We start from the raw sequence: 16805 nt of genomic DNA, 5'->3' as shown, positions 1-16805 counted from the left end.
GGGGCGCAAAGTCTCCAGAGGTTTCCATTCAGGTTTCCTAAGTGGGACAGGGGCATAAGCTCCCTCGCAATTTCTCACTCTCAACTCTCACCCAATGTTGGCAGCCCTGTACTGTATCCATTACCTCCACAGAAGCTGCCAGACCCACTGAGTTACTCCATGTTCAGCGATTAATTAACTAAAATTAATTAGAATAATTTGTGATAGATGGAAATTGATTATTTAGGTTTGTAAACTTTAAGTAAATACAAGATCGTTTGGAACTTATCTGCTTTGTACTATGTACGATTGAACTGCAGAGCTGGTTTATAACGAAAATAGACATAAAGTGCTGGAGTAACTCAGCGGATTAGGCAGCTTCTGTGGAAATAAAGGTGATGTCGTCACCTATTCCTTCACCTGAAATGTCACCTATTCCTTTTTCCCAGATATTGCCCGACCCGCTGAGTTACTCCAGCTTTTTGTGTCTGCCTTGAACTATGATGGGTGATGTTGACAACGGGAGTGTACTCCAGTATTTTATTTGAAAATGGATTTTGCAACAATTTTGTAACATCCGATTGGCTCTCCTGACGGTCAACGAGGATTAACTTCACCCCTCGAGTCTCCTTCGCTTTGAGGGAAATCATTGAAAGAAAGCTGGGCTCGGCGGGGCTGTCAATCAGCGCCGACGTCACAAAGGCCGGGTCGAATGGAGCTCCCCGGGCTCCCGGAAGAGGAGACGGCAGTAGCAGCAGTGAGCGGCGGCAGCAGGGCAGTGGCATGTGTGCGGCATGGAGGGTAAGCGAGTGGAGATCCCAATCGGAGTGCTGGACGATCTGTGCAGGTAAACACACTGGAAGCGGCATGCAAGCCCCGCGGCCGAGCGATTGCTCCTGGCCCGGTTGATGTGGGTGGAAGAAGGAAGTGAGGGCCTGAGAGGAGGAAATGCACTCGGATGGAGAGCCCGCCTAGTGAGGGCCAAAGTTAGAATTAAATCCAATTTTGAAGACGAGTTTGGGATTTTCACATTTTTATTTTGCATAAGTAGGCAGCAAGAGAACGCATCTTCCCTATCACTGTAAAACCGTGTTTTAATTAGTTTTTCCCCATTTATTCGCGGTATCCAGTTACCGTTTAAAAAAAAAGCAAACTAAGAAGTCACGGATTTATTGTTTAATACATGCGATACTTCAAACTTTTAAAAGGCGCAATAAGTGCTTTTGGCGGAAATTCCTGAAACCGCATGATTATTTTCTTCATTGAGAGCGGAATGGAACTGGTTGACCGCTAACTTGCATCCCCTCTTGTGTAGATGTAATGTTTAATGTATTGTTTCACAGTGAACTGCAACGTATTGTTTACGTGAACTGCAACGTAGAGGAAAAGAGAACCACTTTATACTACACAACTAACCCATACATTTGTCACTGTACTGCCTTCCTAACATTGGCCCAACTCATCCTACTAACCAAGATGCCCACATAACCAAATCCTATTTGCCTGCGTTTGACCCATATCCCCTTCAATTCATTATCCAGTACCTGGGCCAAGTGTTTGTTAAATGTTGCTATTGTAACTGCCTCAAACACGTCCTCTGGCAGCATGTTCCATCTAGTTCCATTCTGTGTGGAAAATGTGGCCCCTCAGGTTCCCATAAAATCTTCACCTTACTCTAAACCTAGTTCTTGATTCACCACCCCTCGGAAAAAGACTGTTCATTCACAGTCTAGATTTATTGGAATGTACATTTCTCAAAGAAGATTCAACCTCATGGCGGTGCTGGCTCAAAGGGCCGAATGGCCTCCTCCTGCACCTATTTTCTATGTTTCAGGATCAATTGTCCAGACTCTGGCTCCCAATTCAGTAATTTAACCACTGTTGCTAACCCCTAAGATGGTTATCATTATGGTTATTTCACTGGATGACCAATTTATATACGTAGATGAAACCTGGTGTGGAAAACCAACCATGCTTGTGCCTGCAACGCTTGAGAACAAGGTTCGATCCTGACGCTATCTGTGTGTGATTACCACGAGGGTCCTCCAGTTTCCTCCCACCTTCCCAAATACGTGCAGGCCGGTAGGTTAATTGGTCATTGTTAATTTTTCCCAGTGTGTGGGTGCGTGGTAGAATCTGGGAGGAGTGATGAGAATGAGGTGAGATTGAATGATGGAATGATATAGGATTAATGACAAGCGGTGGTTGGTGGTCAACATTGATTGGGGCTGAAGGGCTTGCTTCCCTACTACATATTGCGATGATTCAAAATATAACAGAAAATAGGCAAGTATTACTGGTGTTTGTGAAACCATTGGATTGTCATATAATCCCTTGGGTTCATTATTGTACATTAAGGTCATAAGGAATAGGAGTAGAATTAGGCCATTCGGCCCATCAAGTCTACTCCACCATTCAATCATGGCTGATCATGGCCTTAGTGAGACCACACCTGGAGTATTGTGTGCAGTTTTGGTCTCCAAATTTGTAGAAGGACATTCTTACTATTGCGGGAGTGCAGCGTAGGTTCACAAGGTTAATTCCTGGGATGGCGAGGCTGTCATATGCTGGGAGAATGGAACGGCTGGGCTTGTATACTCTGGAATTTAGAAGGATGAGAGAGGATCTTATTGAAACATATAAGATTATTAAGGGTTTGCACATGCTAGAGGCAGGAAACATGTTCCCGATGTTGGGGGGAGTCCAGAACCAGGGGCCACAGTTTAAGAATAAGGGGTAAGCCATTTAGAACGGAGATGAGGAAACAGTTTTTCACACAGAGAGTTGTGAGTCTGTGGAAGGGATATTAGGGAGGGATATTTACAGTCCACACCTAGTCTGGACCTACATGTGACATCAGAACTTCAACAAGTTTTCCTTTGTCACTGAACTGCCCAGTATGAAACCAAATTGCTAACACATATTCAGGGAATAATTCTGTGCTACACATTCCTCAGGGCCCTGACTGTTGACTGCGAAAGTCCTTTCCTGGTTTAACTTCCAAAAATGGAACACCTCACGTTTATTTACTTGGAAGCTACCAACCTTCCTTGAAGCTGTCCCTCTCCATTGAAATGAATAGAATTGCAGAACCTGTGCAATTAATGGGAAATTCAGCATTTAGATCTCCCAAGGAAGGTGCTGGGAATCTGCAGAAAATTAGTACTTCAGTCCAACGTGAACATATTCTGTATGACACCAGTGGATGTAGTGTACCTGGACTTTGGACTTTCAGAAAACATTTGATAAGGTCCCACAAAGGAGATTAGTGGGCAAAATTAGGGCACATGGTATTGGGGGGGTAGAGTGCTGACATGGATAGAGAAGTGGTTGGCAGACAGGAAACCAAAAGAGTAGGGATTAACGGGTCCCTTTCAGAATGGCAGGCAGTACTGCAAGGTTCGGTACTGGGACCGCAGCTATTTACAATATACATTAATGATTTGGATGAAAGGATTCAAAGTAACATTAGCAAATCTGCAAAATATTTGCAGATGACACAAAGCTGGGTGGCAGTGTGAACTGTGAGGAGAATGCAGGGTGACTTGGACAGGTTGGGGGAGTGGGCAGATGAATGGCAGATGACGTTTAATGCGGATAAATGTGAAGTTAATCACTTTGGTAGCAAAACCGGGAAGGCAGATTACTATCTAAATGGTGTCAAGTTGGGAAAAGGGGAAGTACAACAGGATCTGGGGGGTCTTGTTCATCACTCTATGAAAGTAAGCATGCAGGTACAGCAGGCAGTGAAGAAAGCGAATGGCATGTTGGCCTTTATAACAAGAGGAATCGAATATAGGAGCAAAGAGGTCTTTCTGCAGTAGTACAGAGCCCTAGTGAGACCACACCTGGAGTATTGTGTGCAGCTTTGGTCCCATAATTTGAGGATGGACATTCTTGCTATTGGGGGAGTGCAGTGTAGGTTTACAAGGTTAATTCCCGGGATGGCGGGACTGTCATATGCTGAGAGAATGGAGCAGCTGGGCTTGTCCCCTCTGGAGTTTAGAAGGATGAGAGGGAATATCATTGAAACAAATAAGATTTTTAAGGGTTTGGACACGCTAGAGGCAGGAAACATGTTTCCGATGTTGTGGGAGTCCAGAACCAGGGGCCACAGTTTAAGAATAAGGAGTAAGCCATTTAGAACGGAGACGAGGAAACACTTTTTCTCACAGAGAGTGGTGAGTTTGTGGAATTCTCTGCCCAGAGGGCGGTGGAGGCAGGTTCTCTGGATGCTTTCAAGAGAGAGCTAGATAGGGCTCTTATAAATAGCGGAGTCAGGGGATATGGGGAGAAGGCAGGAACGAGATACTGATTGGGGATGATCAGCCATGATCACATTGAATGGCGGTGCTGGCTTGAAGGGCCGAATGGCCCACTCCTGCACCTATTGTCTGAGGTGATTAAGGTTGTAGAATTAATACTTGGTAAATGAAAATATAGAATTATTCTGAGTGGAGCCAAGAAAGATCAAAGGGCATAACATATTGAGACGCAAGGAATTGCAAAAGCTGATTTACAAAAATAAGTTACAAAGTGCTGGAGTAACTCAGCGGGTCGAGCTGCATCTGGAGAACATGGATAGGAAGTGGGGACAAGGCAAAGCCTGGCAAGTGATTGGTGGTTACATGTGAGTCCAGCCTGAAGAAGGGTCTTGACCCAAAACGTCACCCATTCCTTCTCTCCAGAGATGTTGCCTGACCCGCTGAATTCTCTCCAGAGATGCTGCCTGTCCAGCTTTTTGGGTCTATCTTTGGTTACAGGTGAGGGTGGGTTTTGATTGGCAGATGGTTGGACAAAGGCCAGAGATGAACATACAAAAAGTAGTAAGTTAAGGATAGAAAAAGTGTGAAATGTGAAGTCAATGTTAGGAGAGGGGTAAAATGGGTGTCCATGCAGGTGGGGCTTAGGAAGATGGGATGGGGAATAAAGGGGTGGTGGTGTTTGTAGTTAATTACGTAAAATTGTATAATTCAATGTTCATACTGTCAGGTTGTAGCTATCCAAATAGAATATGAGATATAGGAATTCGAAGGGAGTTAAAATGGTTAGCAACTAGGAGATCTGGCAGGCCTTGGCAGACTGAGCTGAAATATTCAGCGAAAAGGTTGTTCTTTCTATGCTTGGTTTCTACCTATGTAAAAGAGGCCACAATTGTGAGCAATTTTTTGCACCATATCTGAGGAAGGATGTGCTGGCTCTAGAGAGAGTCCAGAGGAGGTTTACAAGAATGATCCCAGGAATGTTGGTTAACCTATGATGAGCGTTTGTCGGCATTGGGCCTGTGCTCGCTGGAGTTTAGAAGAATGAGGGTGGACCTCATTGAAACATACAGAATAGTGAAAGATTTGGATAGAATGGATGTGGGGAGGATGTTTTTACTAGTGGGAGCGACTAGGTCATAGTCCTAGAATTAAAGGACGTTCTTACAGGAAGGAGATGAGAACCATATAACCATATAACAATTACAACACGGAAACAGGCCATCTCGGCCCTACAAGTCCATGCCGAACAAATTTTTTTTTATTTTTTTTTTTAAGAAGAATTTTTTTTTTGAGAAGAAATGTCTTTAGTCTAAGGGTGGTGAATCTGTGGAATGATTTGCCACAGAAGGCTGTAGAGGCCAAGTCAGCGGATATTTTTCAGGCAGAGAAAAATAGATTTTTGATTAGTACAGGTGTCAGAGGCTATGGGGAGAAGGCAGGAGACTGGGGTTAGGAGGGAGAGATAGATCAGCCATGATTGAATGATGGTGTAGACTTGATGAGCCGAATGGCCAAATTCTACTCGCTTATGATCAGGAGCACGAATGCAGTCGATGAGGTCGGGGGACGTACATGTGAACCTCTGTTTCACCTGGAACTGCTGCTGGGATTCCTAGGTAGATGTGAGGGAGGAGGGATAGGGACAGGTGGTTCCATCTCCTGTGGTTGCAGGGGAAATTGCCTGAGGACGGGGGTGGTTTTGCTTGGGAATGGATGAGTGAACTAAAGGTGTGATTGGTGGTCTCTGGTAAGCAGAGAGGGGTGACCTTGGGAGGTGTCTGGAGTGTGCATGTTCTCCCTGTGTGACCATGTTGGTATCTTCCAGGTGCTCCAGTTTCTTCCCACATCCCAAAAATGTGTGGATTGTTTGGTCAATTGGTCTCTGTAAAATTACCGCTAGTGTCTCGGGAGTCACTGAGAAAGTGGGATAACAGAACAAGTGTGAATGGTCAATCAATGCTCAGCATGGACTCTTTGAGCTGAAGGGCCTGTTTCCATGCTGTCTTTAAACTAAACAAGAATTATATCAGTGTAGCAAATGTCAGAAACTAAATTAAGAAATTATGCAAACCCTTCTGGAAATAGTCAAAAATAGGTCAAGACTGAATGAAAAACTCGGAGGGAAAGAAAATGTGGAACTACAGACCAGCTGGCCTGACAGAAATAGGAAAGGTTTTAAAATGTGTTACTAGGGATGTGTTAACAGGCATTTCAATATGATTGGGCAGAGTCCAAATGGATCTATAAAAGTGAAATAACTTGTGAACTAGGTTTTAATTAGCAGTATTGATGGTGTCAGGGAGGGGAAAATAATGTAGATACCGTATTTACCATAAGACGCACCTGCGGCGAAGACGCACCCCCATTTTGAGTTGTTAAATTTTTGAAAAATGACTGGCGGGACATAGAATTTCTCACGATCAAAAAAAAAACCAAAGAAACATAGTAGTAGAAAGTAACAATTGAATTTGCCCAAGGCTTCCAGATCTCCTCCCACTGAATGGGTGGGGGGGTGGAGGGTGACGGCAGGTGGCGAGATGGTGGGAAAAACGGGAGCACACCGGGACAAGTTGAATCAGTTGTGATCTTATTGAATGACAATACTAGTTCAAGGGACTAATTGGGGGGAGAGTTCCTTTCACAGCGTGTGGAGAGTCTGGCCCAGGTCAGCAAGGGCAGGAGCGTTGAGAGGAGGGGGTCGGGGATCATGCCAGCAATTCACTCATCACTGTCTCAGCGCTCCAGGCGCGGAGCCACTGCATTGTGGCCGGGAAGGGAATTCGCTCGGGTGGCTGCGAGCGGCCACCGTTCCTTAAATTCTGACTGCCGCTGGGAGCAGGACATGGCCTCAATTGCTGTGCTGGGTGACACTGCATGGCATCACTGCCCAGTCCGTGTCTTTCAATGTAGACCGGACAGTGAGGGGACCGGCTCAAGACTGCGGAGCGGGTCAGCGGGCGGCGAATAACAGGACAGCGGGCGGTGGAGTTTACTCCTGTGTCAGTGCGATCAAGGGACCAATTGAGGCTACTCGCGCTGACACAGGAATATGGGCCCCAGCTATGCCTGCCTTTTTGTTGGTTACATCGAACAGTCCTTGTTCCAGATGTACACTGGTCCTATTCCCCAGCACTTTCTCTGCTGCATCGGGGCTGCCTCCTGCACCCGTGCAGAACTCGCATACTTCATTAATTTTACATCTAACTTCTACCCTGCCCTCAAATTCACCTGGACTATCACTGACACCTCTCTGCCTCCATCACAGGAGACACACTATCGACTGACTTGCATATTGACACGTACGGTTATCTTGACTATGCTTTCTCTCTCTCTTTCCCCCCCCCCCCCCCCCCCCCCCCCCCCCCCCCCCCCCCCCCGTCAGTTTGAATACAATACTATACAATACCGTTTATTTGTCATTTGAACCACATGAAGTTCAAACGAAATTTGGTTTCTGCAGCCATACAAGAAAAGAACCAAGACACACACCAACACAATTTACACAAACATCCATCACAGTGAACCCATCACTGTGATGGAAGGCAAAGTTTTGTCTCTCCCCTGCTCTCCATTCCTCTCCCGAAGTCAAAGTCAAAGCCTTCAGCGGGCGCTAGCAAGTCCGCGGCCATTTAAAGCCGCGCCGGGCGATATAAGGCCCCGCTCCAGGTCACTCTCAACCCCGCAATTCCAGCGGGAGAAGTCGCCACTGCCAGTGCCCCACAAAGCAGTCTCCCACCGGGGACCCGCGAGCTCCCGGTGTCACCATCCACCGGAGTCGGGTTGCAGCAGCGCGCCACCACAGCTCTCCACGCTCCGAAGCTGGCCAGCTCCACGATGGTAGGTCCGCAGAGGGGCTAGACCGAAATATCACCTGTAAAGAAGTCTCACCAACACATCGTGTCTTTACTAATAGTTTATTGATAGTTCACAAGCATTACTGTTCTAGCTGTACGTGGTCTGTCACCGGAGCTAGAGAGAGAGAACAATGGGTGGGGAGGTTGCAATTATACATCTAATAAGGGGAGTGGTTAGTAGTGGTGAAGTCACTATGTTAAAGGTACATGCACTAGTCATCTACATCACCTATCCAATTTCTCTAGAGATGCTGCCTCATCTGCTGAGTTACTCCAGCATTTTTGTTTATCTTTAATATAAATTACCATTTGCAGTTCCTTTTTATTATAAGGGTTAGGATGTCGTGCTTCAGTGATATGAGGCCAAGAGAAGCTTCACTTAGAATATTTAGTTATGGGTCAGGTTCCACCTTGTCCATGGAAGGATACACTTGCCATGGATGGAGTGCAGCAAAGATTCAGAAGATAGATGTTTAAATTCTGGGCGATAATTAATTGAAAAAGTAGCTTCGTTTTGGATGAATCGATAAATATAAAGAGTCATTGAAGTTCTTTTTTTAAAGTGATGTTTGAGGAAGTGTTTTTTATTTCTAATGCATCGAGCGATAAGTACAGTGGGAGTGATGCAAAATGGGGTCTGGAATTTTGCATTGAAATGTTCATTAGCTTTGTGATTTATCCCTTTGTGCCTTTTAATATGTTACCAGCGTTGTATCAACATAGATATGTTCTTGTCAAGGAGTCAAATGCAACAAACGTTATCTGAAATTCACTTAGCTTCAATGTATACTTTTGCATCTGTTGAAAATTGTAAGCTGCCTCAAGCTATTGCAGTGTAACATAGCATTGTAATGATTTTTACCCATGTGATTTTATAATGACCAGTGACACTAACAGTTGATAATTGTAAACATGCCACTTATCTGTTGAACAGCCGATTCATTCTGCATATTCCAAGTGAAGAAAGGGACAATGCGATCCGAGTCTGCTTTCAGATTGAGCTGGCCCATTGGTTTTACTTGGACTTCTACTTGCAGAACACACCAGGATTGCCTCAGTGTGGGATAAGAGATTTTGCCAAATGTGATATCCTTTTGACTTCAATTGATCTATACTTTGTTAACAGAGATCTTATGAAATAACTGAACTGTGGTAAGATTTTGGAGCATATGGGAATCATCTAGTTTTTCACAGAATATGCCTTTATTTATACTTTTCTATCCCATTCTTTCTAAACTCTTGAGAAACTTTATCTACTTTCTCTCCTGTGTCTGATGGAAATTAAGACTCTACTCGCACTCTATTTTGGAGTATCAGAATTGTGGAAATACTCATTTTCCCATTCGCCTATATAAATGTCCTCGTTCAGTCAGGTTTTTGGGATCCAAGTTGAAAATCTCTTGTTCAATATTTGGAGTTTGCAGTGTCAAATTCAGCTCAATTAGCATAAAAATCTGCCAGGAAGAAAGCGGTGAAACCAAATTGTTGTTTTCGACCTTAACTCCAATTGCACTCTTCAGTCACTGTTCATTTTTACTTCGAAAAGGAGATGATGTGGAAAAGATTTTAGATGAATGGAAGGAGTACAAGATGGGAGTTCCAACGTATGGTGCAATTATACTCGATGAAACACTAGAAAATGTAAGTTGTAATATGGAATAACCACTGGAGTAACATAAGCTTTATACTGTTTAATGTTTGGGAAAGTAACATGAACATTAACATTTGGTTAAACAATTATATGTCAGTGCTTTGGTTAACCAAGTATATGTCAGTAATGTGGATAAATGTGAGGTTATCCACTTTGCTAGCAAAAACAGGAAGGCAGATTATTATCTAAATGGTGTCAAGTTGGGAGAAGGGGAAGTACAACAGGATCTGGGGGTCCTTGTTCATCCGTCACTGAAACTAAGCATGCAGGTACAGCCGGCCGTGAAGAAAGCGAATGGCATGTTGGCCTTCATGACAAGATGAGTTGAGTATTGGAGCAAAAAGGTCCTTCTGCAGTTGTACAGGGCCCTAGTGAGATCACACCTGGAGTATTGTGTGCAGTTTCGGTCTCGAAATTTGAGGAAGGACATTCTTGCTATTGAGGGAGTGCAGCGTAGGTTCACAAGATTAATTCGTGGGATGGCAGGACTGTCATATGTTGATAGAATGGAGAGGTTGGGCTTGTATACTCTGGAATTTAGAAGGCTGAGAGGGGATCCCATTGAAACATCTAAGATTGTTAAGGGTTTGGACATGCTAGAGGCAGGAAACATGTTCCCGATGCTGGGGGAATCCAGAACCAAGGACCACAGTTTAAGAATAAGGGGTAAGCCATTTAGAACGGACATGAGGAAAAAACTTTTCACAGAGTTGAGTCTGGAATTCTCTGCCTCAGAAGGCAGTGGAGGCTAGTTCTCTGGATACTTTCAAGAGTGAATTTGATAGAGCTCTTAAAGTTAGCGGAGTCAGGGGATATGGGGAGAAGGTCAGAACAGGATACTGATTGTTGATGATCAGCCATGTTCACATTGAATGGCAGTGCTGGCTCGATGGGCCGAATGGCCTACTCCTGCACCTTTTGTCTATTGCTTTCCACGGCAGATTAGGCAAATTCAACTTAGCTGCGATTGGCAGTCTGAAGGCAACAATTGGCATCAGCCACTGCTTGTAGTTACTGGTGCTGGGACCACTTGCGTTTATGATTTGGATGATAATTTACTTGACATGAAGGCAAATGCAATTCTAGCATTTATTTCAAGAGGGCGAGAATACAAAAACAGGGATGTAATGTTGAGGCTCTATGTGGCACTGGTCAGTCCGCATTTGGAGTACTGTGAGCAATTTTGGGTGCCATATCTGAGGAAGGATGTTCACGAGAGGGTCCAGAGGGGGGTTTACAAGAATATCCCAGGTATGAGGGTTAACGTATGATGTTAACACTGGGACTGTGCTTGCTGGAGTTTATAAGGGGGAGGGGGGGGGGTGGATCTCATTGAAACTTAGCAAATAGTGAAAGGCTTGGATAGAGTGGATGTGGAGAGTATGTTTCCACTAGTGGGAGAGTCTAGGGCTAGAGGTCATAGCCTCATAGTTGAAGAAAATTCCTTTAAGCAGGCGGTGAGGAGGAATTTCTTTAGTCAGCTGGTGGTGAACCTGTGGAATCCTTTGCCACAGAAGGCTGTAGAGGTCGTCAATGGATATTTTTATGGCATAAATTAATATATTCTTGATTAGTTCGGGTATCCGGGTTCGTGAGGAGAAAGCAGGAGAATTGGGTTAGGAGGAAGAAATGGATCAGCCATGATTGAATGATGGAGTAGACTTGATGGGCCAAATGGCCTAATTCTCCTATCACTATGACCTTATGATTAGTACATTTGTGGATGACACCAAAATTAGTCATATGGAGAACAGTGAAAATGGGTGTGTAAGCTCCAACAGGATCTAGATCAACTGGGAAATTAGGTAAAGGAATGGTAGATGGTTTAACTCGGATAACTTAAGCTAGATAGACTGCAGAAAAGATTCACAAGGATGTTTCTGGGACCGGTGGGCTTGATGGAAAGGAGGTTAGATAGGTGGAACTGGAGCAAAGGTGGCTGAGGGGTAACTTTGTAGAAGAGGAAAGCTGTTAAACCCAACTTTGTGGCATGGATGAGTTGACTCTATGGCCTTGGGAGGAGACGAGCTCTCCCCTGACTTTGCTCTTTTCAAAGGTTATCAGAGAAGCCCAGGTATGGATCTGGGGTTAAAGTTGCTGTGGCTAATCAGCATTGTGCTCAGTTCTTGAATCAAGAATCAGGAAGCCCAGGATGATTGGACCAATGCTCTCTTTCTGATGAGAGCACAGTTTCTGAGTACAGGTGGTGTGCTAGTGTCCAAAGGCTAATAAGTAAAACTTTGCTAACATGGCCTGTTTGGTCTTCGGTGCAGGACTAGCAGATTTCCAAGACTACTGGATATTATCCATATCAATGCTCTAACACACTTTAACACAATGTTCTAACATACTTTTTAATAATAATTTTTCCAGTGAGTTTCAAGGAAATGCAGGTTCTGGGTTCCAGTGAATCAGATGCTGAACTATTTGCAAATACAATTTAACCCTGCATCACAGGGGGCAGGGTGGAGATTGTGTTTGTTGGGAATGGTCAGTATCGCAGTTTTCCATAATGCGATGCCGCTCCATTGTGCATGCATCAAGAAACGTAAATTGATGTGAGTGTTCATCTAGGAGAAATTTACCTTACCCAAACAGCCAAATGGGGTGTTGGGGGAGCTGGCACATGTAGTTAAAACATGTAGTTGAACTTTTTTGTTTAATTAATAAAAATTAAACAGCAAATTAATTATATCACTTATGACCTTATGATTAGTACATTTGTGGATGACAACAAAATTAGTCGTATGGAGAGCAGTGAACACGTTTTGTTTTGGATGTGGAAAGTGCCATGCCTTGGCAAAAAAACAGCAGGCAAAGCAACATTAATAGTGGCTTCTAAGAATCCAATAAGTATTCAGAAAGTAAAAAGTTAAGAGGGAATAGACCGAGGAAAGGGGCTAAACGGATATCCTGAGTACTAAACAGTATTGGCTGGGCCCACACTGCAGACTGTGGCTCCAGCCACAAAGTGTGACCTCCCCATGTCCCACAGTGCTTCTTAGCCTAACTTTTGCAATACATATATCCACTGGTGGTTAATCAGCAGAAAATGAGAACATAATGTAATCCACTTCAAAGTTAATGTGTTTAGATTTTTATACAATTTGGGAAAATATTATCTTGATCAAATAGTGCATTCCAGTCTGGATGGCAAAGGAAAAGTTAACTATGAACATTTGTTGGTAGATGATTTTTTTAAATATTCAATCGTAAGCACAGTTCCAAATGTTTTTTTTTGGTTGTAATTTCCCATTGAAGATTTACAGTTTGCAGGAATGTACATTGCTGTGACTGTATATTGAAATGGTGTGTCTGGGAGACAAAAATAAGAATTGTTTGGAATATCTACCATGCCTATAGAGAACACTGATTTAGCTTGGTTTAATGAAAATGCATTTGTTAAGAATTGTAAGATGTTGACAGTTTCATAGTTTTCTTTGTTCACATTTTTCAATGCCAATGAAATATTAATAAATTTATACAATGCAACTTAATTTTGATCCCATTACTATCTATCCAGGTGCTCCTTGTTCAGGGTTATTTGGCAAAATCTGGATGGGGTTTTCCAAAGGGTAAAGTAAATAAAGAGGAGGCTCCACATGACTGTGCTGTGAGAGAGGTAAGACGTAACACACTAGAGGCAGGAAACATGTTCCCGATGTTGGGAGAGTCCAAAACCAGGGGCCACAGTTTAAGAATAAGGGGTAAGCCATTTAGAACGGAGATGAGGAAAGACTTTTTCACAGAGAATTGTGAGTGTGCAATTCTCTGCCTCGGAGGGTGGTGGAGGCCGGTCCTCTGGATACTTTCAAGAGAGAACTAGATAGGGCTCTTAAAGATAGTGGAGTCAAGGGATATGGGGAGAAGGCAGGAACGGGGTACTGATTGGGGATGATCAGCCGTGATCATATTGAAAGGTGGTGCTGGCTTGAAGGGCCGAATGCCTACTCCTGCACAATGTCTATTGTCTATTGTAACTTTTGTTGAATTCCATTTTTATTATAAAACTAGACCAAGTGGGACCCGTCCCATCAATGCGAAATTGGGGGGCGGCCTGCAGCGGTAGAGAGAGAGAGAGAGAGTGCAGAGATGGAGGGAGAGGACAGAGGGAGAGGGCAGCAGGCTGACGAATCAAGGAAGGCCGCGGGCGGGCGGGCATCAACCCGAGCAGCGGCCTCCCCACCAGGTGCCGTCGGGCGGGCGTCGACCAAAGGACTGCGAGTTCGGCCGCTTCAGTCAAGGGCCCAACTTCATCTCCGGCGGTGTCTATTGAATAACAGGGGGCAGGGAGGGGTCGGTGGCGGGGGTGACGTCACTCACAGCGCATGGAAGACGGCGCACAGCCACAGTCTTTTTCTCAGGGTGAAAATGTCAAAGACCAGAGAGTATAGCTTTCAGGCCATATAGCTGTCAGGAGGAATGTTCAAAGGAAATGTACAGGGCAAGTTTTTTTGGGGAGAGTGCTTGATGCCTGCATCGTGCTGCAAGACTGGTGGTGGCAGCAGATACGATAATGTTTAAGAGGCTTTTAGATAGGTACATGGGTATGCAGGAATATGGATCATATGCTGGCAGAGGAGACTAATTTAACTTGCCATTGTGTTCGCACAGACATTTTGGGGCAAAGGGCCTATTCCTCTGCTCTACTGTTTGTGTATACTAATTAGGTGAATCCAGCTTTATCGTCCTACTCGTTTCCAAGTATGTTTGAGAGGGGGAATTGAAATCACATTGTTTGATAAATTTCACATCATTCTTCTTTAAACAGCACGTTATAAGGTATATAATTAAGTTTATGCATTTAGTTTCATGTTTGGCATGCAGTGTTGTGTGTTTATTTTAGGTTCTAGAAGAGACCGGATTCGACATTAGAGATCGCATTTGTAAAGATGACTACATTGAACAAAGAATCAATGATCAACTAGCTCGATTATACATAATACCAGGTGTTCCAAAGGATACAAAATTTAACCCTAAAACGAGAAAAGAAATCCGGGTATTTGCAACTTGAAAATTTACTCGTTTATATTTTTAATTCGGCCGGTAATCTTGCAAAGCAGTAACCTTTTTATTTAATTGTATTTATTATTTCACCATAAATATCTGCATATCTTTTGCGGTTCACATCATTTGTAACCAGATTCTCTTATGTAATTGCATTGTGCTTGCGTAAAGTGTATACACAGGCCATCCCGGGGTTACGAATGGATTTTACAGACATACATAAGTCGATGATATCCATGTTGGAAAACAAAAAATAATCACTCTTTGGTAACCACAACTCCACAATATTGTAATGAATGACATCAAAAGCACACAAGAAAGAACAATTACTAAACAAGACAAGAACATTTACTAAAGGTGGAGTGAGAGAAGAAACTAGTTCTGCCATTCATAGGAACAAATGGATGTACGTACGTCAGACTTTTGAATTTATGAGAGCTCAATCATGGACAGGGATATCTATAAATTGGGTGTTCATAATCTGGGATGGCCTGTATCATGAAGATATATAATATTCAACAATTATATAATACAGGATATAATATAATCTTGAGTGAATTATGCAAATCCTTGGAATTGTATTTCATGCCAAGCTTTCTTGCCATCTGTACTCATTTACAAAATCACTACCTTTTATCTTTGTCTTTTTTTATTATTTACCCAAAGGTTCCATATTTTCCATATAGTATCTTCATTCAAAAGTCCTATACCCAACGGAATATCCTTTCCCATCCAGTTTCCTGCTATCCTAATGTCAATTTTAAAATTATCTGCTTTTTTATCACTCCACATCTTTACTCTATTTTACACATTTCAATCTAACTTCCTTGCATGTTTTCTCTGCTCTTAATTTTAGTATTCCTAATTGATTCTTGATAAGCGACTGCCTCTTTCACGACTGCTTTTGAGATCTAGATATACTCATTTTGTCTGCTTCACCACCGTTAATTTTGCTAACTCCTCCAAACATATAAACTATCCCTGTGATTCCTATTCCTGTTTCTCTTTTCCTCTTCTTTCCTTTCAACCTAACTAACCCTTGTGTTGCAATAAGATGACATTCTGTGGGTAAGACGTGCCTTACAAGTGACGTTTTTAATTCATTTTATTTTAGAACATTGAATGGTTTTCCATCGAGAAGTTGCCATCCCATAGGAATGACATGACTCCCAAGTCAAAACTGGGTTTAGCACCCAATAAGTTTTTCATGGCTATTCCATTTATAAGGTAAGTTTGTAAATGTGGTGCCCTCTTAATCCTTTCAAAGGCTGAATTCTATCGCAGGTTGAAGATTTTCTTATCTAGTCCACATTAAAAAAATTAGAAATTGTTCAGTCAGAGCTGAGTACACACTTCGTTTTGCATCGGCGCAGACAATGTGGCCGGTTTGCTCTTTGTGCGTAGTGGTGTGAAAGATTTTGGTGGACACGTTATTTTGTGTCGCGACGTGTGATTCCGCTCCTTTCTTTCCTTGACTCCAGGACATTTGAGGATGGTTTTTATTCAATTTTGATTGGTGGATCGGAAGTGCTCATCAAGTTTCCCAAATCCTGTAATCTGTTTTTCATGGCTAATTTATAAGTGAGTTTGTATGTGGTGTTGTACCGGCTGTTGTTGCTGGTTGACTAATACTCAATGCTGTTAATTGCTATCGGTGGTGAGAAATATTTTGTTATTAGATGTGGAGTGGATGACAGGAATGTAAGCCTAATTTTTCAACCTGTGAATTATACAGATAGAATTGCGAAAAGTTTCAACTGAAAATTATTTCAAGATTAATTGTTATTATATTGAATTTAGTTTTCTCATTCTAAGGCGTGGGGTTCCCAACATTCATTATTTCGTTGGTATCAGCCGAAGAGTACATGGGATTCATTAACTAATGGTTAATTTTGGGTGATTGAATCTAATGTTGGCATTCTTGGTTCTTGGTTACTTGGTCCTCCAAAATATTCCAACTGGAATTTAAACTGGAGGTGGTGAAGGGAGGGATTAAGCCAGAAAGGGTATAAAGAACACACACTATAGAATTTGACATAAAACATCCCC

The 16805-nt window shown here is 43.0% G+C and overlaps 1 protein-coding gene across 3 annotated transcripts in view; it reads left to right on the top strand.

Annotated features, from left to right (window-relative positions):
• The first annotated feature begins 652 nt into the window (after window positions 1-652).
• The window catches only part of dcp2 (decapping mRNA 2), a 30330-nt gene continuing 14177 nt past the window's right edge, over window positions 653-16805 (top strand). Inside the window, exons 1-6 of one of the 3 annotated variants that reach the window (XM_055633196.1) lie at window positions 653-826; window positions 9033-9184; window positions 9612-9739; window positions 13273-13371; window positions 14596-14748; window positions 15871-15983. In XM_055633196.1, coding sequence (XP_055489171.1) covers window positions 774-826; window positions 9033-9184; window positions 9612-9739; window positions 13273-13371; window positions 14596-14748; window positions 15871-15983 — 698 coding nt within the window. In that variant the 5' untranslated portion in view covers window positions 653-773. The remainder of the gene's footprint in view (window positions 827-9032; window positions 9185-9611; window positions 9740-13272; window positions 13372-14595; window positions 14749-15870; window positions 15984-16805) is intronic. The other 2 variants (XM_055633195.1, XM_055633197.1) reach the window with 2 other exon arrangements.

The sequence above is a fragment of the Leucoraja erinacea genome, chromosome 3 (assembly GCF_028641065.1).
Source record: "Leucoraja erinacea ecotype New England chromosome 3, Leri_hhj_1, whole genome shotgun sequence".
NCBI lineage: Eukaryota > Metazoa > Chordata > Chondrichthyes > Rajiformes > Rajidae > Leucoraja > Leucoraja erinaceus.
Note: the sequence above shows the minus strand (reverse complement) of the source record. Positions and strands in the feature narration are given on the sequence as shown.